Here is a 27,873-nt window from a genome sequence, read left to right as displayed (position 1 = left end):
ACACACCCATGAAGACATCCCTGGTTTTAATTTCTGATCTAGAATTTGTACAATGAACAGAAACTTATCACTCTCACCCATAACCACTGAGAGATTGGTAATGGAGGTGGAGTTAAAATTAAGTTCTTAACTTTTTCTTTTTTTTGAGATGGAGTCTCGTTCTGTCCCCCAGGCTGGAGTGCAGTGGTGCCATCTCGGCTCACTGCAAGCTCTGCCTCCCAGGTTCACGCCATTCTCCTGCCTCAGCATCCGGAGTAGCTGGGACTACAGGTGCCCCCTACCACGCCCAGCTAATTTTTTGTATTTTTAGTAGAGATGGGATTTCGCCATGTTAACCAGGATGATCATGATCTCCTGACCTCATGATCCGCCTGCCTCGGCCTCCCAAAGTGCTGGGATTACAGGCGTGAGCCACCACGCCCGGCCCTTAACTTTTATACTACAATAAGTTAATTGTCTTTTCTTACAAGATAACTTATTTTTTATGATATCAGGAATGCCATTTAGTGACACCTAGCCAGCTTTTAAAGGCATAGCTATTCATACTCAGAAGTACAAGAAGTAAAATTGGGAATTTAGTACTAGAGTTAAGAGTTTTTTGTAATAAGTATACAAACACACACACACACACACACACACACACACACACACACATCTTATATTTTAAAAGACAAAACATTTCCATCATTTAAAATCAAAAGAAAACTTAAAAATTTTTCTTCATTAAAAATGAAAGTCACAGCTAGACAATAAGTTTGGCATGGTATAAAATTGCCATTTATATAGTTGTAATTTGATTTTTTTAGATTCTATATGCCTTCCTTTAGCAACATCCACAAAGATGTTGATATAGTTGTTAAGAGACAAAGTGAAATTCTTACCTAATTTTAAAATATTCATTCTTTTAAAACAAATACAAACTTCAGTTAATTCCAGTTGTTAGTTTTGAATTATTCGTCTGACTCAGATATTATACCTTCATATTATCAAATCACATCCCTTCATGAGTGATAAACAAGAAGAAGTTCACATGTTGGAGAATGAGAAGATGAGCAATTGGGCAAATACTGCAATTAACAGTGAAAAAATTAAGTTATTAATATAATACTCAAAATATTTTCTATAAGCCATGTATACCAGTGTATGGCTTCAGCTAGCACTGAAATTGCTCATTAAGTTTAATCCTTAGTTGAGGTAGGGGGACAAATTTAATTTAATGAACGCTTTTCCCTCCCTTACATATTTGAGTATATGCTGTGAATATATAAACTGAATGTCACAGAATTTTTTTTAACCTTCTACAGGTGGAGATTTTCATTTTACCTTTATGTATTTACCTACGGAGTCAGATTCCTGAAAAAGGTAGGATCTCTCAAAATATTTTACATAATTCTTATGTAAGTGTATGTCTATATCCCAGTTTTTTTTTTAATGGGTGACTGTAATAATATTTTAGGTAATCATATCAGGCTTCCTAAGAATTATTTGTGCATTTTCATTTGACTTACAAAAATATTTTGGATGTTGCTAAGTCCCATATTCACTCCAGTGGGTTATTTATTACTTTTCAGACATTAGGAAGCTTATAAAATCCATCTGATGCTTTGAAAGAAGTTAGAGTTTCTACATCACACAATTTGAAAACATGAATTGTTGCAGCATGTATTACCACCGTACTCTTCACCAGTAGAAATAACTATACATATTATATATTTTATATTTATATAATATGTATAATATATTATATATTTATATAATATATAACATACTATATATTATATATTATATAATATATAACATACTATATATTATATAATATATAACATACTATATATTATATAATATATAACATGTTATATATTATATATAATATAATATATAATATATAATATATACTATATAGTATTTGTTATATAATATATAGTATATATTATATACTATATAGTACATATTGTATATAATTATATATGAATATATAGTATATAATAAAGAAATGTATATTATATATTTGTTATATAGAATATATATTATATTTTTATTATATAATATATGTTATATATTTATTATATTATATAATATATATTATATATTTATTATATTATATAATATATATTATATATTTATTATATTATATAATATATATTATATATTTATTATATTATATAATATATATTTATTATATTATATAATATATATTATATATTTATTATATTATAAATATATAATATATTATATTATATAATATATATTATATATTACATATTATATATATAATATCTGTCTCTCTCTCTCTCGCCTAGTTACTAACAGGGCAGCACTAACTGCTGGTGGAAAATTTCATTTCTTTCATAAGATCATTTCCCCTGCTATTGCTTTTACTATAATTCTGCATGAACTGAGGGACTGGAATCTATGAAAGTAATTCCTTGTGGCTGCTATAGTCTTTCCAGGTTATTTCAGTTCTTACTGGAACTACTATCGGGTTAGACTCCTTAAATAAAACCCTGTGAAGGCCTATCTTCTCATAGTCGTACACATATTAACAATAGTGATTTGGCATAACATGGGGAATTATTTTTAAAAGCTCTCTATAGTATTAGCCTCCAAAGTGATATCAGTGTTATCTTTATTTATTACAGAATTTTTGTTAAAATTGTGAATGCACCAAATTTCATCCATTATTAATCTTGTAAATATTGACATGGAAATTTTAAATACATTTAAGATTTTAAAATCTGGGTTATCAAATATTGTCTGACTGTGGTGAATTCTATTATAAATAGTAGTTGTTTCTCATTATCGTATTTTTTTAGAGGATTGTTTTTTACTTGTAGTCTTTTCCTTTGGTAACTGCACTTATTTTCACTTAATAAGACCATATGGCCCAGAGGCCATTTGAATTGATTTAGAAGGATGAGTTTTACTCTGCAGGGTTTCTGTGTATGAAGAAATTCTCAACTGGAGTAAATAAACATGGTTTAAATGACTTATTTTGGAATTCTGTTCTAGTTTTCAGATTTACTTATCTAGAAAAAATAGAATGGCTATAGAGCTTTTGTGCTTATAACTTTACTGCCTTGGAAGAGGAAACAGCTTTGGATGGAATTTCAGCTGATGTGGAGGAGGTGTGCTTCATGGGAAGGTCAGATTGTTAACTAAGGTCAAGGTTTGAAATTCATGCCTCTTTCTGTTGGTGAGGGGCTTTGTTGGTGAGAAAGGAAAGAGACAATGAGCAGTTTTTGCCCTTTTCCTTTAGGCCTGCTGGATATAGCCTCTCTAGCTGTCATACGGCAATGCAGTTATCTGTCATCAGAACAGGAAACACTTTGACACTTAGCTCTGGTTCACTCTGTCCCTAAACAAATGGAATGGAATGAGAATAATTTTTATCCACCAGTCCTCAGTGAGTCTGCACAAGGCAGTAAGAAGAACTGTCAGTAGATTGTTTCCTTGGAAATTATTTTTTCTTAAACTAGACCAGTTTTATGCCAATTTCCTTTCAACTGCCTCTGGTTATAACAAATGCTTTTTTTTTTTTTTTAAATAAAAAAAAGGAAAGGAAAAAAGAACTAGACATTGTTCTTCTTGTTCAATTAATTTGTGTGGGAATTTCTTTCTTTAATTCCATCCAAGCAGCACTCAATTTTCGATGAGCTGTGTAGTTTAGTCTTAATCATAATGTGAAGTAGAAATGCATACATAGAATTCATCTGACTGAAATAGCTTTGGAGGACTTCATAAGCCATCTTGTCCAACCCTCTCATTTCACAGCTCAGGAAGCAGAAATCCAGAAGAGGGTAGGTGGCATTCAGAAGGTCACACAGTTTATTAAAGGCTGAACCTGACAAGAAACACATGCTCCTCTTTCTTATTCCAGAGCTCTCTCCGGTTGGCAAGCCTACCCTAGCTGCCCTAACCTCAGCATGATTTCCAAGTGACTTCCTTCTTTGGGTAGCAGACTTCACCTAGCCGAGTCATTATTGCTTATTTATAGAACTTTAAATACTTCTTTTTTTTTTTTATTATACTTTAGGTTTTAGGGTACATGTGCACAATGTGCAGGTTTGTTACATGTGTATCCATGTGCCATGTTGATTTCCTGCACCCATTAACTCATCATTTAGCATTAGGTATATCTCCTAATGCTGTCCCTCCCCCCTCCCCCAACCCCACAACTGTCCCCGGAGTGTGATGTTCCCCTTCCTGTGTCCATGAGTTCTCATTGTTCAATTCCCACCTATGAGTGAGAACATGCGGTGTTTGGTTTTTGGTCCTTGCAATAGTTTACTGAGAATTATGTTTTCCAGTTTCATCCATGTCCCTACAAAGGACATGAACTCATCATTTTTTATGGCTGCATAGTATTCCATGGTGTATATGTGCCACATTTTCTTAATCCAGTCTATCGTTGTTGGACATTTGGGTTGGTTCCAAGTCTTTGCTATTGTGAATAGTGCCGCAATAAACATACGTGTGCATGTGTCTTTATAGCAGCATGATTTATAGTCCTTTGGGTATACACCCAGTAATGGGATGGCTGGGTCAAATGGTATTTCTAGTTCTAGATCCCTGAGGAATCGCCACACTGACTTCCACAATGGTTGAATTAGTTTACAGTCCCACCAACAGTGTAAAAGTGTTCCTATTTCTCCACATCCTCTCCAGCACCTGTTGTTTCCTGATTTTTTAATGATGGCCATTCTAACTGGTGTGAGATGGTATCTCACTGTGGTTTTGATTTGCATTTCTCTGATGGCCAGTGATGAGGAGCATTTCTTCATGTGTTTTTTGGCTGCATAAATGTCTTCTTTTGAGAAGTGTCTGTTCATGTCCTTTGCCCACTTTTTGATGGGGTTGTTTGTTTTTTCTTGTAAATTTGTTTGAGTTCATTGTAGATTCTGGATATTAGCCCTTTGTCAGATGAGTAGGTGGCAAAAATTTTCTCCCATTCTGTAGGTTGCCTGTTCACTCTGATGGTAGTTTCTTTTGCTGTGCAGAAGCTCTTTAGTTTAATTAGATCCCATTTGTCAATTTTGTCTTTTGTTGCCATTGCTTTAGGTGTTTTAGACATGAAGTCCTTGCCCACGCCTATGTCCTGAATGGTATTGCCTAGGTTTTCTTGTAGGATTTTAATGGTTTTAGGTCTAACATTTAAGTCTTTAATCCATCTTGAATTAATTTTTGTATAAGGTGTAAGGAAGGGATCCAGTTTGAGCTTTCTACATATGGCTAGCCAGTTTTCCCAGCACCATTTATTAAATAGGGAGTCCTTTCCCCATTTCTTGTTTTTGTCAGGTTTGTCAAAGATCAGATAGTTGTAGCTATGCGGCATCATTTCTGAGGGCTCTGTTCTGTTCCATTGATCTATGTCTCTGTTGTGGTACCAGTACCATGCTGTTTTGGTCACTGTAGCCTTGTAGTATAGTTTGAAGTCAGGTAGCGTGATGCCTCTAGCTTTGTTCTTTTGGCTTAGGATTGACTTGGCGATGCAGGCTCTTTTTTGGTTCCATATGAACTTTAAAGTAGTTTTTTCCAATTCTGTGAAGAAAGTCATTGGTGGCTTGATGGGGATGGCATTGAATCTATAAATTACCTTGGGCAGTATGGCCATTTTCACGATATTGATTCTTCTAACCCATGAGCATGGAATGTTCTTCCATTTGTTTGTATCCTCTTTTATTTCATTGAGCAGTGGTTTGTAGTTCTCCTTGAAGAGGTCCTTCACATCCCTTGTAAGTTGGATTCCTAGGTATTTTATTCTCTTTGAAGCAATTGTGAATGGGAGTTCACTCATGATTTGGCTCTCTGTTTGTCTGTGATTGGTGTACAAGAATGCTTGTGATTTTTGTACATTGATTTTGTATCCTGAGACTTTGCTGAAGTTGCTAATCAGCTTAAGGAGATTTTGGGCTGAGACGATGGGGTTTTCTAGATATACAATCATGTCATCTGCAAACAGGGACAATTTGACTTCCTCTTTTCCGAATTGAATACCCTTTATTTCCTTCTCCTGCCTGATTGCTCTGGCCAGAACTTCTAGCACTATGTTGAATAGGAGCGGTGAGAGAGGGCATCCCTGTCTTGTGCCAGTTTTCAGAGGGAATGCTTCCAGTTTTTGCCCATTCAGTATGATATTGGCTGTGGGTTTGTCGTAGATAGCTCTTATTATTTTGAGATACGTCCCATCAATACCTAATTTATTGAGAGTTTTTAGCATGAAGGGTTGTTGAATTTTGTCAAAGGCCTTTTCTGCATCTATTGAGATAATCATGTGGTTTTTGTCTTTGGTTCTGTTTATATGCTGGATTACATTTATTGATTTGCGTATGTTGAACCAGCCTTGCATCCCAGGGATGAAGCCCACTTGATTATGGTGGATAAGCTTTTTGATGTGCTGCTGGATTCGGTTTGCTAGTATTTCTTTTAATGTATATTTTTAAAATATTTGTATTAACTTTCTTGGAATGGACAATATATTTGCCCATCTAAACGGAGAGAAAAAAAATTAAGGATGCTGCATCAGAAATAAACAAGGTAATTCAAGTTTGTATAATACCTTTAATTTTAGAAAATAAGAAACACATAGTTCTATCGATACAGCATAAATTTGTCTTTGTGCTCAGATTCTTCCAAAAAGTACAGTAGGAAAATTCTTATAATACCAGTGTAGCGGATCCATTTTAAGAGGTGAGAGGCTACAGCTGCCTCTTACTTCTAGAATCAAAAATATGGATTATTACATGTGCTGTTAGAAAAATCCCTGACAGCTTGCATTGATCAGTTTTCTTCTGTCTTTAGGTCAGATGAGCCTGTTGTGTCTCATTTTCTACGGTGGTTTAATACGCACCTATTCTACCCTAAAAAATAGGGAAGTAGACACTACAGAACAACCTTACAGACATGTTAGTGAACTATTCAGTAAAGTTACTGCTGTGTTGGTAGGAAATATTTAAGCAGTTGAAAGTAAGCCTGACAATATAGTCTTCTTCTATAATTGCTGTATATAAGAGAGTCTGCTCATAATTATAATTGGCAGAGTCAAATACTTTTGTTAAAGAAGACCTAGAAATACTTAAGGTGCTCTGAAGTCCTAGCAGACAGTGTATGCATACAAATTAACACATTTTCCTGGGTTCTGTTTTTTCTTATAAACTGCATGTCTGACCATGTGGGGTTTTTGTTTGTTTGTTTGTTTTTTGAGATGGAGTCTCGCTGTGCTGCCCCGGCTGGAGTGTAGTGGTGCGATCTTGGCCCACTGCAACCTCCCGCTCCTGGGTTCAAACGATTCTTGTGCCACAGCCTCCCAAGTAGCTGGGATTATATGCATGTGCCACCATGACAGGCTAACTTTTGTATTTTTAGTAGAGATGGGATTTCACCATGTTGGCCAGGCTGGTCTCGAACTCCTGACCTCAGGTGATCTGCCTGCCTCAGCCTCCCAAAGTGCTGGGATTATAGGTGTGAGCCACCACGCCCAACCCATATGGTACATTTTGTATCACAATTCATTTCGCACACATGTGTGTATGTAAAAGAAAAGTTACTCAAGATATACCTATGTCTAATTTCAGTATCAGTCAGGGGTCCATAGGAGATAGAAACCCCAGAAGTTAATTTTAGAAGTGACTGTAATATAAAGAATCATTAACCAGAGGGAACCATCAAGCCTGTGTTGCTCAAAGTAAATTGATCTACTGTTTACTACCAGTCTGCAATGAGATAAGAAGCTCGCACCTGAATGTAAAGCAGCTCCTCCTGATTTTTGAAAAAGTCTATCTATGAAGAAAAGTTAGCTGAAAACAGTGTGCTTAGTGATCTAGTTAATTTACCTCGAGTGTAAGCTCCTTATGTTGTTATGGACTTGGAACAGACATTTCAAGGACTGGCCCTCACCCATTAGCACCACACTGAGGTATAGTGGAGGTAGTAATAGCAGGAAGGCACTGCCACTGTGAGGACAAGGGGATTACAGAACATAGAGGCTCAAAGGAAGAGCCATGGAGCCAGAGAAGACTTCTGACAAGGGGACACTGACCAGCTGGTGTCCCTGAGGGAGCATGAGGGGCTTGGCTCTGGGAATGTGGAAAAACTGCAAACTGGAACCAGCTGCTGCTGCTAGAATGAACTGCTACTGCTGGAGTGAAGACGCACTGCTGGGTGGGTGTGGAGGCAGGGGATGAACGTGATGACAAGAACTAGAAGCAAAACAGAAAGGAGCAAGTCCCATCTTCCTCTTGCAGCCTTCCAGCCTTCCTCAAGTGCTTCTAAGAAGCTAAACTTGGCGAGGCACCAGCTCGTTAAAGCCAATAGAAGTGCGGCTTGCACAGTCTCTGCTGTGAGACCGGCAGCAGTATCTCAATAACTAGCCCAATTGTCTCATATTGCTGCATTCTGAAATGTACTCTGATAAATCTTATTATAACTTATTTTATTACATTTTTAAAACATGAAGGTTGCCCCATTACATTGACTTCATGACTAACTGATGGGTGAAAACTTGCGGTTGAGAGTGCCCCGTCAGACTGAGTCCTTTGCCCATTCCCTTAGACTTTCTGAATCCAACCTGAACTAAGGTGCAGCCTTTCATTGTTCATGCGGTGTTCTCAAATTCAACACACAAAGCCACGAAGTGTTCCCTGGTTTCATACTTTGAGATGTTGTCTTTTGTTTATTGCTTAGTTGGAATCTTTCTGAAATGGGAACAACATTGTAATTTTTTTTGCCTGTTTTGAAACTGAAAATAGAATTTGTCTAGCCATTAGAATATGAGTCCATTTAAGATTTTGTTCTCTGTGTCATTTTAAAAATCTTAAAATTGCTTGGACTATGTTGCTGTTTAAGGAGGCTTTAAATTTGGTTTTAATGAAAATGACCCTCATGAAATACTTCTATAAGAAGTGCACATGATATATAATACTAACATTGGGAAGGGACCCTAAAGATCACCTATCCCAAATTTCCCATTTCAGAAAACAAAAACCAATTTCAGAAAGATGAATTGACTTGCCCGAAGCAAAACTGGAAGCCTGTTTTGCTGTCTTTGGACTGTCTGGGTTAAAAACAATAACAACAACAACTTAGATAAGTTTTAAAAAGCTAGCAGTTTAAGTAACTTTTTATTAGTAAATTTACCTTGCTAATGAAAACTAAAAGTCATGTCAGTATAGAATGATAAGTTGGAAGTCAAGATTGAGATTTCAGTCTTGACCCTGCTCATTATAGTTAATGGAACCTTTGCTCTCTGAAAGCTCATTTTTCTCATCTGTAAGATGGGAAAAGAGAGGGGGTCTCTGCTGGGAATTATTTGTGTAAGTCCATTGTCATCCCTTCACATGAAAAATACTGTTCTGTTGCTGCCTCCTACTCGGTAAGACCCGTTGTCCTGGCTGTGCTTTGATGCTTACAAATAGGTAAACATCTGCAACAAAAAGATCTTGAATAACCAAAGGAAATTCTTCAGTGCTGCTGCTTATTGCATTTTCCTTTCCCTCTTCTACCTACATCTACCCTCTTGCATATGTTCTGATTCTCCTCGTCCCTTTCATTTACCCTACCTCATTTTCCTTCTGTGTTGGCTTGTGGCTGGCATTCTATCTGAGGAGGGCATTCCAAGGCCAGTGAGAAACCAAGGATAACGTGACTGTGAGGCCCTGCAGAGGCAGTCAGAACGCCTGGGTTTGTTACTGAATTCTGCCATTAATCAGCTTTGTGACCTTTACGTAAGCCTCTTAATCTCTCTTGGATTTAATTGCTTCATCTCTAAAATCAGTAACGTAGACTATCCTAACTAATGGCTTTCAGCTCATATCCCCTAATTCAGTAAAGAATTTGAAATTGCTCATACGTATGGTGAGCTGGTCCCACCTCCTTAGAAGGTGGCATGGTAATGCAGAATAATCTTAAATATCTTCCTGTATTTTGACCTCGTACTCCAACTCCTATGAACTTATCCCTAATAAGAAATTGCTGGGCACAGTGGCTCACGCCTGTAATCCCAGCACTTTGGGAGGCTGAGGCGGGTGGATCACGAGGTCAGGAGTTCAAGACCAGCCTGGTCAACATGGTGAAACCCTGTCTCTACTGAAAATACGAAAAAAAAAAAATTAGCCAGGTTTGGTGACACACGCCTATAGTCCCAGCTACTCAGGAGGCTGAGGCAGGAGAATTGCTTGAGCCCAGTAGGCGGAGGTTGCAGTGAGCTGAGATCCTGCCACTGCACTCCAGCCTGGGGCGATAGAGTAAGACTCCGTCTAAAAAAAAGAAAGAAAAAATTACACAGGAACACAAAATATGGATGTGTGAATGTGTGAAGTTGCTTATTACAACTTGTGATAATGTGGAGGTGATGGATATTCACTAAATGTATATGAATATGTACACATATATAAAATTGCAAATCCAAAGCAGAACTTAATGTCTCATATTGAAAGAATATTTTAATAAAATTATCAAAGTGACAAAATGACATGCAATCTTTTTAAGAAAAACTATATTCTTAAAATGTTTAGTAGAATGTTACATGAAAGTAACAATCTCATGTATATGTTTTACTGTGGTAGTAATGTAGTGGATAAATCACAGCAGTAGGTAAAAATGAAAACTTTTACAGGTAGAAATTTGGAGGTTTTTTTCAATATATCTTTAATACTTTGTTTTCTATTGAATAAAATTAACTCTAAAATGTAGGAATTGGAATGGAAAAGACTATACATAGGATTAGGTATACCTGGGTCATAAAAGAACATGAGGTTGTGAATTTTAAAGAGGAGGAAATAAAAATTAAAAGTTGAATTCCATTTAAATGGCGAAGAAATAGAAATGTTTGGTCCTAAAAAAAAAAATTCAGCTGTTTATGTTTGCCTAGTTCTCACTGTTTTGCTTTATTTATCTACTACTTTCAGCTGAGCTCATACTAGCAAAGCTGAGAATCGGTGGTTGCTGCATTCTTGATAGTTTTTGGATCTCATCAGAAATCATCTCCTAATTTTCAGACTGGGTATAGAAATTCCTTTTTACACAAGATGATATCATTCCACAGAACAATTTTTTTCTCTCCTTCTATGTTATGAATTTATTTTCTACAATGTAACTAGCAGACCATCTATATACTATTCATATTAAGAAACTGGTTGGACTAAGAAAAATGTTTGAGGTGATGAATATCCCAGTTACCCTGATTTGACCATTACACATCGTATCCAAAAAAAAAGGTATCAAAAAAAAAGCACATTACCCCCAAAATATGTACAACTACTATATATCAATTAAAATATATAAACAAAAATTCACTTCAGGGATTTTTTTTGAAGCTAATTTGGACTTTATATTTTGACGTTTAAGGAAATATACTTTGACATTGCCCATTGCCCAGGATAAATTAAAAACTTTTTCAGATGATAAAGGTATTTCATCAGCACTGAGATTATAGCTTATAGCTTCTTGTTTAATGGTATGCAATACTTTGATTTTGGTTTTATAAAATTTTCTGTAAAGAGCATTGAGAAGCCTTTCCTCATGTGGTCTCTGCATTGTGTTTAGGCTATGTCTTGAGAGAATGGCATTTCAGACTGACAGCTTTCTTCAGGCTGTGAGGTATACAGACTTTAGGACTTCCTAAAGCTGAAATATAGATTTTTGGGGGAGATACTGGGGATTCCTTGAACTCCAAGAGCAAATGGCGGCTGCTGCCTTCTGAGTACTTGCTCTTTTGTAATTATGCAAGAGTTTCTGGATTTGATGTCTTATAAAACCATAAATCTTATTTTTTCAGCTCACTTGATAACATAGCAACTTTGTAGAAACTCTAGAAATAAAAAAAAAAGAACGCATGTCAGAGTCTACCAAAGTAACACTCACTTAAATATGATTTTCATTATTAGACAGTCCCCTAAAGGCATAGACTTCTACTCAAAAGTTTAGAGTTGAGCTTGACTATGAAAAACATTGGTCTAATTTATATGCTGTGACAAAACTAGCTTTACAGGCTTCCTTTGGCCGGAGGCAGTGCCTGAGAAGGGAATTGTATTAGTATTCATCTCCTGTTTCTACCATGGGAAATAGAAAACTAGTAACTCCCAGAAGATTCAGGTAATTTGATATGAAGTATCGATCCATGTATCAGAATCTGTGCCTGCACATTCACTCTGCATTAGCTGAACCATCATCAGAGACCTCTCTGACACAGAAAGAAAAATGATTTACTGAATTTAGCAAGGAAAGCATTACTCAAGTGTGTTTTTTATAAAATCTGAGAGCTAATGGCGTTCACATACAATGATCACCATAATAGAACATTTTCCTCATCAACAACAATAATGAAACAAACCAGATGTTCTTTGCTTAAGAACAGCTTTCTGGGGGAAGTAATGAGATGTTCTACTTCTGCTTGTGAAGCCAATGTTCTTTCTCAGCAGGGAAGGGCCTCATCTTGTCTGGGTGTGTTTGGGACGGGGGTGGGGTGCTTAGGACAAGTATTTGATGTGGAGCAGAACAGCAGGAATTCCGATCCGACCAGCTCATGCTCTGATTATAGCTCCGTGTGTGTGGTTCCAGGGGAACTCTAGTTCAGGGAGTATCTGGTATTGGGTCTGCTGTCAGGTGGGACAAATGGCTTAGTGTTTGTGCTTTGTTTATGTTTGCCTCCCTTCTCATTTATTAATGCACATGAGAATAGGCCTGCCTGACGGGGGCCGTTGTTGTCATTGCTTAGGGTTTATTAGTCAAAAATCTGGTGATACTAGTCATCTTGGAATGACTATTCCAGAGCACAGACAAGATGACCATTTTGTGCCCAAGAAATGTAGGCTTCCACAACAAAGTGAAGAGTGAAAAGGATAAAATAACTTTTTCCCTGATAGAAATTAATCTATATTGATAGAGGTAGTTTTACCTGAGTGGGGTAAAGAGAGCCTGCTGGAGTGAGTGCTGGCAATGTTCTCGATAAGGATAGTGATGTAAGTGTTTACATATCTAGACATGCATCAAATTTCTGTGCTCTTAGGACCGTGTACTTTACCTTAACAACTTAATAGCGTCTGTTAATCCTATAGCTGCCATACAAAGCAGTCCCTGCATGTTGCTGAATGGAAATGTGGGCATAAAGCATTCAAGTAGAAAAAGCTGAGATTTAAAGGGTGTTCCATTCCTGGCCATTTCCAAAGAGCTTCTGTTCATACTGGTGGGAGATACGGATCTCTGTTCATTTGTTCGTTCTTTCTTTAGGTATCTGTTGAGCACCCATCCTATGACAGCAGTGGTTGTGGGCACCATGGATGAAACAGTCTGAGACACTAACCTTGTGGTGCCAAGGCTATTATTACTCTTCTTTTCCCTGGTATCATCAGTAACATGGGAGCCTAATTCAATTTAGCAGACATTTGTTAAGCATCTATGCACAAGACATGGTGTCAGATGGAGGAAGGTATGGCTCCTGCCTTCAAGGATTTTGTAATCTAGCAGAGAAGTTAAGCTTTGTCTAAAAATACTTATATAATATGAGGCTTTGTGATAAGTGGAATGTTGCATTAAGGAGATGGGACGTTTCAGCCAAAGAAGGCTGAGTTTTCCTGCTTGTCCTCGTTGTAAAAGATACCTGGTGTTTGTGTGGAAAGGGCTTCCTCACTTTCCTTCTCCCTGACCTTAATATATAGTCTCTCATCTTATTAACTCATTCTCTTCCACTAACCCATGTCTTCTCTGTATTCTCTTTTCATCTTTCTCCATATACCCAGAGTGGTGACTGAGTGGAGTTGGGAACTAAAGATGGTGGCGGAGAGTCATTTCAGATCTTTCCTCCATCCCTTGGCCCAACCCACACATGGATTGCTGTAAAATTACATCCTTAATCCTGGCCAGCAGAGCTTAACCACCAGATGTTGATGTCACTATTCCTTCATGACTATTTAACCCTTTCATAGGCGACATGATTGCTCAGACCACTTGTCCTTCCCAGCTGCCCCATTTCACCCTTCTCTGCACCACTTGCCTTACTTTCAAATACCAGATGAGTATTACTGTACCAGAAATGTCATTTTCTTTTAGATGTGTCTTTCAATTAAACTGATTGTAATCAGTTTAACCAATTTGTTCTTGAGAGTTCTTCCCTGGCTTCCCATAGAAACTGCACCGAACAAAGTCCCCAGCTTTTCCTCTGGACATTAGCAACTTTGACAAAGGCAAGTGAAGCGTAAAACTGTCACCTAGTCTTTAGACTTTCCACTGCCCCACACATTCCTGTCCCAAGCAGCTAAATGCATGGTTTCCTCAGGGTTTGCTAATGTAGCATCACGTACATACAATGACCGTCCTCACCTTTACCTAAAACCTACCAGCCCAGGTTCTTTGTGGATCCCCTCACCATTGAACACCTATAATGTTAAGCCCTTTAAATCTCTAGTGTATAGGTTGGAAGGTTGTATTGCATATATGTAAAGCACCTTGTTTCGTCCCTGAGCCACAAGAGGTGTTCAATAAATAGGAATTACCGTTATTATCATACAGTATAATTCAGTACTTAAGTATGAAGTATCATGTCTGAGTGCTTTCATCTCAAATTTATTTCCATCCAGTTTTGTAAGCTGCTCACAGCAGGGCCTCATACCCCACATGAATCTCCTATAGCGCTTGATATCCAGCCAAATAGATGGTTCATACTTGAGTAATGGAATAAAAAAAATGCCACTTTGCTATTTTGTAATAATTTTGTTAAAAATTTTTTGGGGAAAAGAACTTTAATGACTAAAATCAAGTATGGTATAGTAATTAAGTGAGAATTCTCATTATCCCTTGTTACCCTATTTCCCATTATTTTGCCTTTTTAAAAAGTGTATGTGGAATTAGCAGTAAAAATGATCTACCATAGGCGGGGGGGGCAGTGGCACACACCTATAATCCCAGATCTTTGGGAGGCTGAGGCAGGCATATCACTTGAACCCAGGAGTTTGAGACCAACCTAGGCAACATGAAAAAACCCCATCTCTACAAAAAAATATAAAAATTAGCCAGACACTGTGGCTGAGGTGAGCAGGTCTATTGAGCCCAGGAGGTTGAAGCAGCAGTGAGCTATGATCGTGCCACTACACTCCAGCCTGGGAGATGGAATGAGACTCTGTCTCAAAAACACAAAAAAGATCTACCCTCAGAATGTTAGTTCTGAATAGTTGGTTAGTTGGGAATTTTCCAGTATTTTTGTCTTGTGTTTAAAGGAGATTGTGTGTGTACATACACATATACATGTGTGATCTGGTTAGTGAAGTTGTGGTGGCTGATATCCAGGGTCCCACCACTAAGAAGTGACTGAAGGATGCTTCATGATGTCTCCATTACTACAGTGTTAACAGAGTAATCAGGGAGCATCAAACTGACTCTTGGGCCCTCAGAATGGAAGATCAGGTATTCTTGCCTCTCCCTGGCACAGTACAAGGTTTCCTGGAAGTATAATGAAAGTTGCAGAATGGAGCATAACCATTTTAGCATTTCACTTGCCCTCTCTTTCCAGAGTACAGTAAAGGCCCATATTGCTTAGGAGCATTAATTGATAATATTCTAGGAATTGTGCCTATAATGACTTGCATACTAGGGACATTTAGTAAAAACAGCATAAGTAAACATATTCTGTTTCTACAGCTAATAGTCTTGTTGTGAATTGTCAGGATCTCCTTTGTGGATGCATGTTCCTCTCCATAGCAGACCCTTGATTAGGGGGTTAAGAGTAAATGATGTGGTATCATAACACAGTTTCTTAATAGGATGCATGGTGTTCAGTATGGCAGAAGAGTTATATTTGGCACTAGCTATTCGATCTGAATGGGCAGAGGTAATAACTATACCACAGTGTTCTGCCCACGTGTATGTATGTGCACGCATCACTGCTATCTGAAGCATGAAGCAAGAACTAGCTCTGTTTGCTTTGTTCCTAATCACAGCCCCTTCCATCCTCACCTCAATTTTTACTTAAGCTAGTACTTGAAGCTATAAAGAAATTGATAAAGTGATACTTTGCTAATTAGTTTGATTTCATGTGAATTATAAAAGAAACTGTAAAAACAAAATTACCAAATGCTATGGGATACAACTTGAGTGAGGCCCTATAAACCTAATTTATAATTTCGTTGTTGTTGTTGTTGGGTGGGGCTAGGCAGGAAAATGATTCCCCACTTACCTTTTCTTATTAGCCAGTTGTTTGACTTTAGAGAATGGACTCCTCTAGTTGATTTCTATGTAGTACAAGAAGTGTTGATAGCATAATGTTTTGTCAAAGACTAGCAAGATTCTGATTACTGAATGCTACCACCAAAAATGCACCATTCTATACATCACTTATTATAACTACTGTAGCCCTTTAGATGGGAGTGTAGAAACTAAAAATAGAATTTACGTCTTGATACCAGTTAATCATTATTGTCATCTCCCTCAGGAGGGAGAATTCCTTTCCTTGCATTTTTCGGCTCACAGTGGCTGCCTGTATTCCTTGGCTCATGGCAGCTTCTTCCATCTTCAAAATCCATCACTCTAATCTCTACTTCTGTCATCAGATCGCCTTCTCCTTTGTAGTCAAACCTCCCTCTGTCTCCTTGCTATACGCCCGGATAATTTCTTCTTCTCGAGGTCCATAATTACATCTTCAGTTTCTTTTGCCGTATAAGGTAACATTCACAAGTTCCAGAATTTAAGATGTGGATATCTTTGGGTGCCATTATTCAGCCTACCATACCATGCAGGTCCCCTACTGGTGTCTCCTGATCTCTGAGAAGGCATTCACTAGTATATCCAGAGGGAAATGCCATTTTGTTAAGAACTGATATAGCATAAAAATCTTTCTGTGGAAAGGTCACATATTCTTTATCCTTAAACAGCTTACAGGCTAATAGAAGATATGACTTGCTTGCAAGTATTTTTGACATCAGGCAGCACATGGTAAGTGCTGTAGTGATGATGAAAATAGATGTCTAGGATTACAGAAGGGGGAGGGAGGATTTCAGAGAGGGTGCTCAGGGAAGTCTGAACTGAGCATGTGACTGAGGATGAAGGAAGCTTCAGCTCAGGAAGATGAAGAAAGGAGGTGAAGGGGAATAATAGAAAGTGGTAAGTCTGGAATGTGGGAAGAGTTGTGTTTGGGGATGGGGAAGAGAGGAGGCAGCAGGTATGAGAATGATGAGAGGCAAGTGAGGCAGATTAACAAAGGTTGGGTCAAGCATTCAGCTTCTGTTTAGTAGGGAAAGCATAAAGAAATGACAGATGATTGAGTTGGAGAAAGGAAAGCTGGTCACGATGTGCAGAATGAATTAAAATTCACAAAGACTGGAGGCAAGGAGACCTGTGTTAGCCACTGCAGCAGCCATGCTCCTTGTTGTCCCTGGCATTGGTCCACATGCAGGTGAAACAGCTTCTTGTGTATCACTTGCAGATTTTGTTAGGCATACCCAAGAAAAGTCAGCTGACAGCCAATTTCAGGCAGGTAAACCATTTCCTCCTTGTTAGGAAGACTTACCAGGCACTGAAGAGGTAAGACTGAACTTAAAAAGAGAAAGAAGAGATAAGCAGAATGTTCTCAACGTAGTAAAAGTAACTTCTAGGCTGGGCGCAGTGGCTCATGCCTGTAATCCCAGCACTTTGGGAGGCCGAGACAGGTGGATCACGAGGTCAGGAGTTCGAGACCAGCCTGACCAACATGGTGAAACCCCGTCTCTATTAAAAATACAAAAATTAGCCAGGCATGGTGGTGCACACTTTTAATCCCAGCTACTCAGGAGGCTGAGGCAGGAGAATTGCTTGAACCTGGGGGCGGAGGTTGCAGTGAGCTGAGATCACACCACTGCACTCCAGCCTGGGTGACAGAGCGAGACTGAATCTAAAAAAAATATATATATATATATAAAATATATATATATATTTCTCTCTCTCTCTCTATATATATATATATAGATCTATATATATATAGAGAGAGAGAGAGAAAGAGAGAGAGAGAGTAACTTCTAAAAGGGGAGAAAAGACAGAGGGGAATTTTTTTAAAAGATTTATTCTCTTCTCCTTGCATCCCACCTTACCCAAGAAGAATGACTACTCACTAACTGGCAAAACTGTGTGGTTTTATGTGATCTCTTTTTCCACAGAGATGAGAAAGCACTTTTTCATTTAGAGTCTCTAACTTAGCAGGAGAGGAACGAAAAAAGGTACATCCATATTTTAATGAAGATAATGAATATAATTTTTTGAGTTTGTTTTTGGAGAGAGGGAAAAAACCCTGTTCCTTATTTTGCCTTTTTAAAAAAGTTATGCTTAGTATAAAATACAAATAATTTTATTTAAAAAAATCTTTTAACTTACATTTTAGATTTGGGGCTACATGTGAAGGTTGTTACAGAGGTAAACTCATATCACAGGGGTTTCATCATATCACAGATTATTTCATCACCCAGGTATTAAGCCCAGTACCCAATAGTTATCTTTTCTGCTCCTCTCCTTCCTCCCACCCACTACCATCAAGGAGGCCCCAGTGTCTGTTGTTTCCTTCCTTGTGTTAATAAGTTGTCATCACTTAGCTTCCACCTATAAGTGAGAAGATGTGGTATTTGGTTTTCTGTTTCTGTGTTAGTTTGCTAAAGACAATGGTCTCCAGGTCCATCCATGTTCCCACAAAAGACATGCTCTTTTTCTTTTTTTCTGGCTGCATTGTATTCCTTGGTGTATACAAGCCACATTTTCTTTATCCAGTCTGTCATTGATGGCCATTTTGGTTGATTCCATGTCTTTGCTATTGTGAATAGTGCTTCAGTGAACGTTCACATCCATGTGTTTTTATGGTGGAATGATTTATATTCCTCTGGGTATATACCCAGTAATGGGATTGCTGGATTAAATGGTAGTTCTGCTTTTAGCTCTTTGAGGAATTGCCATACTGCTTTCCACAATGGTTTAACTAATTTGCACTCCCATCAACAGTGTGTAAGTGTTCCCTTTTCTCTGAAACTTTGCCAGCATCTGTTACTTGTTGACTTTTCAATAATAGCTATTCTGACTGGTGTGAGATGGTATCTCATCATGGTTTTTATTTGCATTTCTCTAACCATCAGCAGTATTGAGCTTTTTTTTCATGTGCTTGTTGGCCACATGTATGTCTTCTTTTGAAAAGTTCCTGTTGATTTTCTTTGCCCACTTTTTAATGGGGTTGCTTTTCTCTTGTAAATTTGTTTAGTTCCTTATAGATCCTGCATATTAAACCTTTGTCAGATGCATAGTTTGCAAATATTTTCTCCCATTCTATAGGTTGTTTGTTTACTCTGCTGATATTTTCTTTTGCTGTGCAGAAGCTCTTAAGTTAATTAGATCCCACTTGTCAAGTTTTGCTTTTGTTGCGATTGCTTTTGGTATCTTTGTCATGAAATCTTTGTGTGTTCCTATGTCCAGGATGGTATCACCTACGTTGTTTTCCAGGGTTTTTATAGTTTTGTGTTTTACATTTAAGTCTTTAATCTATCTTGAGTTGATTTTTGTATATGGTGTAAGGAAGGGGTCCAGCTTCAGTCTTCTCTGCATATGGCTAGCAAGTTATTTCAGCACCATTTATTGAATAGGGAGTCTTTTCCCCATTGCTTGTTTTTGTCAAAGATCAGATGGTCGTAGGTGTGTGGGCTTATTTCTGGACTCTCTATTCTGTTCCATTGGTCTATGTGCCTGTTTTGCTACCAGTGCCAGGATATTTTGGTTACTGTAGCCTTGTAGTATAGTTTGAAATCAGGTAACATGATATCTCCAGCTTTGTTCTTTTTGCTTAGGACTGCCTTGGCTATTCAGGCTCTTTTTTGGTTTCATATGAATTTTAAAATAGCTTTTTCTAGTTCTGTGAAAAATGTCATTGGTAGTTTGATAGGAATAATATTGATCGGTAAATTGATTTGGGCAGTGCAGCCGTTTTAATTATATTGATTCTTCCTATCCATGAGCATAGGGTGTTTTGTTGTTTGTGTCTTCACTGATTTCTTTGAGCAATGTTTTCTAATTATGATTATAGAGATCTTTTACCTTCCTGGTTAGCTGTATTCCTTGGTATTTTATTCTTTTTATAGCAGTTGTGAATAGGATTGCTTCTTTGATTTGGCTCTTGGCTTGACTGTTGTTAGTGTATAGGAATGCTAGTGATTTTTGTCATTGATTTTGTATCCTGAAACTTTGCCGAAGTTATCAGCTAAAAGAGCTTTTGGGCCAATATCGAATCATATTGTCTACAAACAGAGATACTTTGATGTCCCCTCTTCCTATTTGGATGCATTTTATTTCTTTCTTTGTCTGATTGCTCTTGCTAGGACTTCTAATACTGTGTTGAATAGGAGTGGTGAGAGAGATCCTTGTCTTGTGCTAGTTTTCAAGGGGAATGCTTCCAGCTTTTGCCCATTCAGTATAATGTTGGCTGTGGGTTTGTCATAGATGGCTCTTATTATTTTTAGGTATGTTCTTTCAATACCTGGTTTACTGAGAATTTTTAACATGAAGGGTGTTGAATATTATCAGAAGCCTTTTCTGCATCTGTTTACACAATCATGTTGCTTTTGCGTTTAGTTCTGTTTGTGTGATGGATCACATTGATTGATTTGCGTATGTTGAACCAACTTTGCATCCCAGGGATGAAGCCTACTTGATCATGATGGATTAGCGTTTTGAGGTGCTGCTGGATTTGATTTGCAAGTACTTTGTTGAGGATTTTTGTGTTGATGTTTATCAAGAATATTGGCCTGAAGTTTTCTTTTGTTGTTGTGTCTCTGCCAGGTTTTGGTATCAGGATGATTGCTGGCCTCATAGATTGACTTGGGGAAGAGTTTCTCCTCCTCAGTTTTTTGGTATAGTTTCCGTAGGAACGGTACCAACTCTTCTTTGTAATCTGGTAGAATTCAGCTGTGAATCCATCAGGTCCTGGGCTTTTTGTTGTTGTTGTTGGTAGGCTATTTATTACTAATTCCATTTCGGAGCTCGTTACTGGTCTGTTCAGGAAATGAGTTTCTTTCTAGTTCCGTCTTGAGGGGTATATGTGTCCAGGAATTTACCCATCTCTTCTCAGTTTTCTAGTTTGTGTGTGCAGAGGTGTTCCTAGTAGTTTCTGGTGGTTATTTTTATTTCTGTTGGGGTCAGTGGTAACATCCCCTTTGTCATTTCTAATTGTGTTTATTTGGATCTTCTCTTTTTTTTTCTTTATTAATCTAGCTAGTGGCCTGTGTATCTTATGAATTTTTTCCAAAAAACCAACTTCTGGATGTGTTGATCTTTTGAATCATTTTTCATGTCTTGATTTCCTTTAATTCAGCTCTGATTTTGGTTATTTCTTGTCTTCTGCTAGCTTTGGGGTTCATTTGTTCTCGTTCCTTTAATTCTTTCAGTTATGATGTTAGGTTGTTAATTTTAGATCTTTCCAACTTTTTGATGTGGGCATTTAGTGCTATGAATTTCTCTCTTTTAACAGTGCCTTAGCAGTGTCTCAGAGATTCTGGTATGTTTTATCTTTGTTCTCATTCATTTCAAATAACTTCCTGATTTCTGCCTTAATTTCTTTATTTCCGTGTAATTGCATGATTTTGAGCACTTTTCTTAGTCTTGACTTCTATTTTTATTGCACTGTGGTCCAAACGTGTGTTTGGTATGATTTTGGTTCTTTTGCATTTAGTGAGGATTGTTTTATGACCAATTATATGGCCAATTTTAGAGTATGTGCTATGTGATGATGAGGAGAATATATATTCTGTTGTTTTGGGGTGGAGAGTTCTGTAGAACTCTATCAGATTCATTTGGTCCAATGTTGAGTTTAGGCCCTGAATATCCTAATGCAAATAATTTTAAATGTACTTTAGTTGTATGGTACTTAGGGGAGAGAAGGAAACTGATTTTAGAGAAAGATGGGTCGTTAGCTGCAGCAGCCATGGGCTTCCTCAGCATACTGCCTCAAGCTGTACTGTGCTAAGTCCTAAAGTGTGATGTTTCCTTGATCCTCTCCCTGGCCCTCCAAGGTCTGTGTTATTACTCCACTTAAAACAGAAGGAAACAGTCTCAGAGAGGTGATGTAACTTTAAGTGACAGAGCTGGCATCAGCCCCAAGTCGTGGGCTTCCTTGTCCACATTCATCACTGTCAAATGGCCTCTCTTGGTAAAAATACTCCATCTCAGTGTGAAGTCAACCCCTAAAAAACAAACCAATTCCATGATATTGTATCATGTCTTAATGTGGATAATTTATGGCAGGAGATGGGAAAGGAATGATTTTTAAAATATTTTTAGCCTTTAAAGTATTTAATTTCTACTAAAATTATGTAGTATGCAGTGTCCAGAAATTCTACTTCTGTATTTTTTTAACCAAGAAAAGCTTTGGCTGTACTAGAAAGAATAATATTTCACTTTGTTATGGGAAAGGTTTGCTTTATCCCCCAGTAGCAGCTCTGTTTTGCCACTGGTAGACCTAAGTACTATCACCCCTTCCTACCTTGGCTTACCCCTCTGATTACACAAGTCTTTGTTCACATTCCATCCTCCTTTCCCTTCCCTCCCCTCCTCCCTCTGGGCTATCCCAAGTCCCTGCCCTCCCCTACCCCAGCACACTCTTTCCCCCCGTAGTGGACTCTGAAGAGTCTGTGACTGTACTTGTCACAGGGTTCCCTGTTTGCTTCCCCAAACTTACTGTAAGCCCTTCAAGTATGGTTCCTGGACACCAATACTCCATAAATAGTTGAACTAGATTTGCTTTTTGTCCAGGAGGTATATGAGATTAAACTGATGGCATGTTAAGTAAGGTATATTGAGAATTGAGAGAAATTTAACAAATAGAGAGGGGGAAAAAAGAAATAGGTAAGTGAGACTTAAAAAAAACAAAGGAGGAGCTGCTGTTCCACGTAGCAGTGCTTTACCTGTAGCCTCTCACTTGCTCCAGGTTTAATTCTGACATCAGGGGAATAGATAGCTGAAGCCAAAGAAACCCCTCTGGATAGGGTCTGGTATATCCTGTTTTTTCTTTTTGCTTTCTTGCAGACATTGGAGTTGGTGTCTCATGAGACGAGGGGAAAGACAGGAATCACAAATGCCTGAGTGTCCAACAGTCCCAGGAGGGAGCTGGAGGGAAAGGTGGCTTCACTCTATTACTGTCTGTCCATTCACCAGCACATCATTGACAGAGCTTGGGAATTTATTATTACAACCTTCCCTCCTGCTCTGAACATTGAGAGTGGCTCATCAATTGTTAAATCCTTTACATTTCTTTGGCCCTACCAACAAATACTGATTCCTTCTTTAAATGAAATAGCCCAACTCCTGAAGCCTCTAAATTGCTACCAAATTAATTCATAGAGAGATCTTCGTGCAACTTGAAGTACTCTCCCAGCCCCCTTTGTCTATTTATTACACTCGAAAGGCAGTATCTGATTGCTTTTATCTATCTTATCTGACTTCCGGTGAATTTTTTTTTTTTTTTTAATGAAATTTGCCAGAAGTCCACAAGATCTGCGCTGGTGGCAGCTACATGGTGCATTTGTATACCCCTTCAATTATTATTAAAATCTTTCACAGTATTTCTGTGCAGTTTTGAATATGCATTTTGTTTTTCCTACTGTCATACAATATTGTCTTTATAAAAGCCTCAACAATTATTTGTTTTCTCATATCCCATTTTTATCAGCATTACTCTTCTTGAACAATATAGAAGTAAAAAGTTTTCCTTCTGCTTTTAGGATTGTGGAAATTCTGTCAGTTGGAGAGTGGGCAGGAGTGTGAGGGGTAGCTTTGAGGAGATTGGGTGGTGAGAGAAAGGGAAGTCAGGAGAGAAAGTTTCTAGTTATAAATGAATGAAGAGGTTTTCTTGAGGCAAACAGTAAATCTGTGCTGAAATTTTTCTTAAATGGTGATAATTAGATTTTCTAACTTTTTATATATAGGAACACTTGAGATTACAAAGGGGTGTGCAGTGATGCATGCTACAGTGGGCAGTTTGGCATAGCAATCCTAGCTCCATTTTTACCTAGGTTTTCATGTCTTGTGAAGGTAGCAGTTCCTTCTCCTTTTCTTGTTTAGTCACTAAAGAAGGATGAACTATTAGAACCAAGCCATATGTTTATTTTCCAAAGTAATCATTTATGTTCATGTTAACTGTATCCTCTGTAGCCTTTGGGACAATTATATTACACATTAATTCTGTGAATTAAAGCAAAGGGGAAATAGAAGATTTTTTAAGTGACTGTATTAGTTCGTTTTCATACTTGCTGTAAAGAACTACCTGAGACTGGGTAATTTATAAAGAAAAGAGATTTAACTGACTCGCAGTTTCACATGGATGGGGAGGCCTCAGGAAACATACAATTATAGTTGAAGGCAAAGGGGAAGTAAGGCACATTTTACATGGTGTAGGAGAGGTGTCAGGGGGAACCGCCAGACACTTTTAAAGCATCAGATCTCATGAGAATTCACTCAGTATCACGAGAACAGCATGGGAGAAACCACCCCCATGATCCAATCACTTCCCACCAGGTCCCTCCCTTGACATGTGGGGATTACAATTTGAGATGAGATTTGGGTGGGGACACAGAGCCAAACAATATCAGTAACTTTAACCTGAGCCAGGCCTAACATATCTAAGCCCTCATCACTTTTTCCAACTATGTATCTTTTGAAAGCATGGCTAATATCTCAGTTACCAGGCAGTTCATAAGGCAAGGCCCTGCTACAATAGTGATTGATAATTTATTAGCTGGTAAAGCACATCTGTGCTGTGTGTTGTTGTTGTTTACAAATCTCTTTTTCATACATTATCTCTTTCTCTCACTGCCCCCCACCCCCTTTTTTTGGCAGCTTCACAACAACCCTTGCATAATTAGACCTTAAGACTTAAAAAAAAAAAAAAAAGCTTGTCAGTATTGTAAATTGCAGTCACATTTGCTGATGGGCTGTGATGGCTCTGATCAAATAAGTGAACTTAGTTCAAGGAAATCAGTCGTTAGGGTCACTAGTGGGTCTGTGGCCAGAAGCTTCACTAATTTGATAATTTTCCCTCCCTGCTGCCAGTTGACCTCCAGATTTTTGCCTCTGTTCAAGTTGGTACTCAAAATATTGCATCTAAAAATGGAGTATCAGCTAATGACAGGAACAAGTTTATGAATAACTCTAAGTTTAATTTCAAGAGTTAAATGTTAGTTCAGTTACTAATTTATTGCTTGATCTTAGGGATTAAGCCACGTAGCCAACACCTGAGCTGTGTTCCTTTGTTTTCAATCTGGAAACTCAAACATAAACCACATAATTCATTAGTGGTTTCTAAGTCCTAAGCCCTTAGCTGCTAAATAAATAGGTAGTTTTTTTTATAACCAAGGGAAAAAAGTGTTAAAAAAAAAAAAAAAAAGGAAAAATTAATGAATTGTTGTTGTTTTTTTTAACCTTTCCGTATAGTACTTGTATTTAAAGCTTAATCAGATTTGATTATTTGCAAGTAGGAAAAATAAGAGACAAGAATAAACCAATTTATTGCTACATAGTAACAGCAAAAACATCCTGGGAAATCTGGCCCTTTCCCCACTAAGGAGCTTCTTGCTTCTGTCTTAAAAAAAAATCAAGCTCTTCCTCATGCACATCTGGAAGCCTCACTAATGCACAGAAATGTGCGCTTTCACATTCGTTCAGTTTCATTCCTTGTAAAAGTAAATGAAGAGTCATGTTGAAGAGATAACTAGGATACCCATTTTAATTCTGTGGCAAGTTGTTGACCATATTCTTTTTCCATAGACATATTTGTCCAACAATCAGCGTTTATACATGTCATGTATTCAGGTACGTGAAGTGAATAATATGCACATGAAGTCTAGCTTCTCTAAAGGTAGCTGGGCAAGAGTCTTATCAGGTCATTGGAAGTACAGTAAATACGAAGCAAAGTTTCTGTTGTTGTTTTTAACAGTATTGTCATGAGTATTAAAATCACTTAAAGGTCTGCAAGTCCCTCCGAAGAGAAATAGAATATGCGGACATTGCGTTTGTGAATGACTGTTTTTCCAATTGAAACCCTGAAGGGAAGAGATTTAAACTCAGGCTGCACCCCAATGGGCTCCCCACAGCTACCATTTCCAATGGCTGCTCCACTTTTCTTGATGGGAGTCATTTTTCAACTAGATGGCTCTGACACAGATAATGGCCATCTTGATTGCATCAGGGAACTATTCATAAAACAAGGACATTCAGGCATACCTAGAATTCTTTTTTTCCTACAACACAGTGAAGGATTCTAGTTCTCCTTTGAAAGAGATTTAAGCTTTAAATACCTTATGTTAAAATTACATGACCTGAGGACATTTTCTGGTGTGCTGTGTTTGTTTAATTATCTTAGATATGTGTGAGTTACTGTTTTCAATTATCGCTTCCATCCTTAGGTTTATCAGCTCCACATGACTGCCTTTAAATCTCCATTTCTATTATTTGGCTCCCTTCATTTTTATTGCTAATCTAGGACATCTCTTCTATGGACTGCTGCAGCAGAGAAATGGTATCTGCTGCCAGCAACGCTAACAACTGTGACAGTAAAATTCTGCCAAAACCAATAATGAATTGGAACTTACAAATCCCTGTCTTAGCAATATGCCCTGGGACATGGAAAATATTTCTCTTTAATAAATAGTTAGGAAATCATCTGCTTGAAAGTGCTAGTCAGATGGCCCTTTTTGGCACCATATTAATATTGGAAAGAAAGGACCTTAGGCTGACATGATGCTGATTATCAGCCATTCTGTAATGCGTCTCCCTCAATATATAATCTTCCTAATGAATTTCAAAGTTGAAACTTTTGGTTTTAGATTACTAAGCACTTAAACTGATAAACTCAGATTCCTCATGCATCTCAGGAATCAAAAGACATCAGCACCTAGGAAAAGAAATTATAAGTTGATATAGTAATATCCTATAAAATATTAGGTAAAATGATTTAGATTTTGTTTTTAGTTATTAAAATAGGTGTTGCTAAAGTCAAGGCTATAGGTAGTGTCTGTCGTGAGGGCCTGTGAACCGACTGTACATTTTTAAAAAAATATGTGCTGTAGGCCTGGAGCGGTGGCTCATGTGTGTAATCCCAACAATTTGGGAGGCCGAGGTGGATGGGTCACCTGAGGAGTTCGAGACCAGCCTAGCCAACGTGGTGAAACCCCATCTCTGTTAAAAATACAATTTTAGCTGGGCATGGTAGTGTGCACCTGTAATCCCAGCTATGCGGGAGGCTGAGGCACAAGAATCACTTGAACCCGGGAGGTGGTGGATGAAGTGAGCCAAGATCACACCACTGCACTCCAGCCTGGGTGACTAGAGTGAAACTCTGTCTCAAAAAAACAAAACAAAACAAAAAACCAAAAATGTATACTGTAATTCACAAAGTAAGACCTACAGAAGCATATAGAATCTTGTTGGCCATGTTGAATCACGTTGGCCACACCAGTGCAAAACCTGCTCTAAATATTCTCTGGCCATCAGTTAATAGTAGAATTTTGTACAAAAGTAATATTTTATATCATGACTATTCAAGTCCTATTACTTGAAGATAAATGATGATCCCAATGCTTATTTCATGGTTTTATAGAACACTTAACTTTTACAACGAGGCAATATAGTCTTACTGATAATCTCAAGAACACTGTAGTTGAAGTACCTGAAGACCAGGAAGTTTGTTTTGACCAAGATCTCTTCTTTATACATCTCATGTACAACCAGGACTTTAACCTAAGCCTTCTTATCCTAAGTTAGTTGCTAGGCCGGTAGAGTACAGTCATGCACAAAAGCCTTTATAAATAAGGACAGTACTTACAACTCAACAGCAAGAAAACAAATAGCCTGATTTTTAAAAGTGGGCAAAGGACCTGAACAGACATTTATCCAAAGAAGACA

General features: G+C 37.7%; 1 protein-coding gene across 2 annotated transcripts in view; it reads left to right on the top strand.

Annotated features, from left to right (window-relative positions):
- Positions 1-27,873, top strand: part of CERS6 (ceramide synthase 6) — a 342,305-nt gene that overhangs the window by 186,063 nt on the left and 128,369 nt on the right. For both annotated transcript variants that reach the window (XM_055291896.2, XM_055291897.2), the window contains exon 4: positions 1,305-1,362. In XM_055291896.2, coding sequence (XP_055147871.2) covers positions 1,305-1,362 — 58 coding nt within the window. The remainder of the gene's footprint in view (positions 1-1,304; positions 1,363-27,873) is intronic.

Source organism: Symphalangus syndactylus, chromosome 9 (genome assembly GCF_028878055.3).
Source record: "Symphalangus syndactylus isolate Jambi chromosome 9, NHGRI_mSymSyn1-v2.1_pri, whole genome shotgun sequence".
Classification (NCBI taxonomy): domain Eukaryota; kingdom Metazoa; phylum Chordata; class Mammalia; order Primates; family Hylobatidae; genus Symphalangus; species Symphalangus syndactylus.
This window is presented reverse-complemented; position numbering and strand designations above follow the sequence as displayed.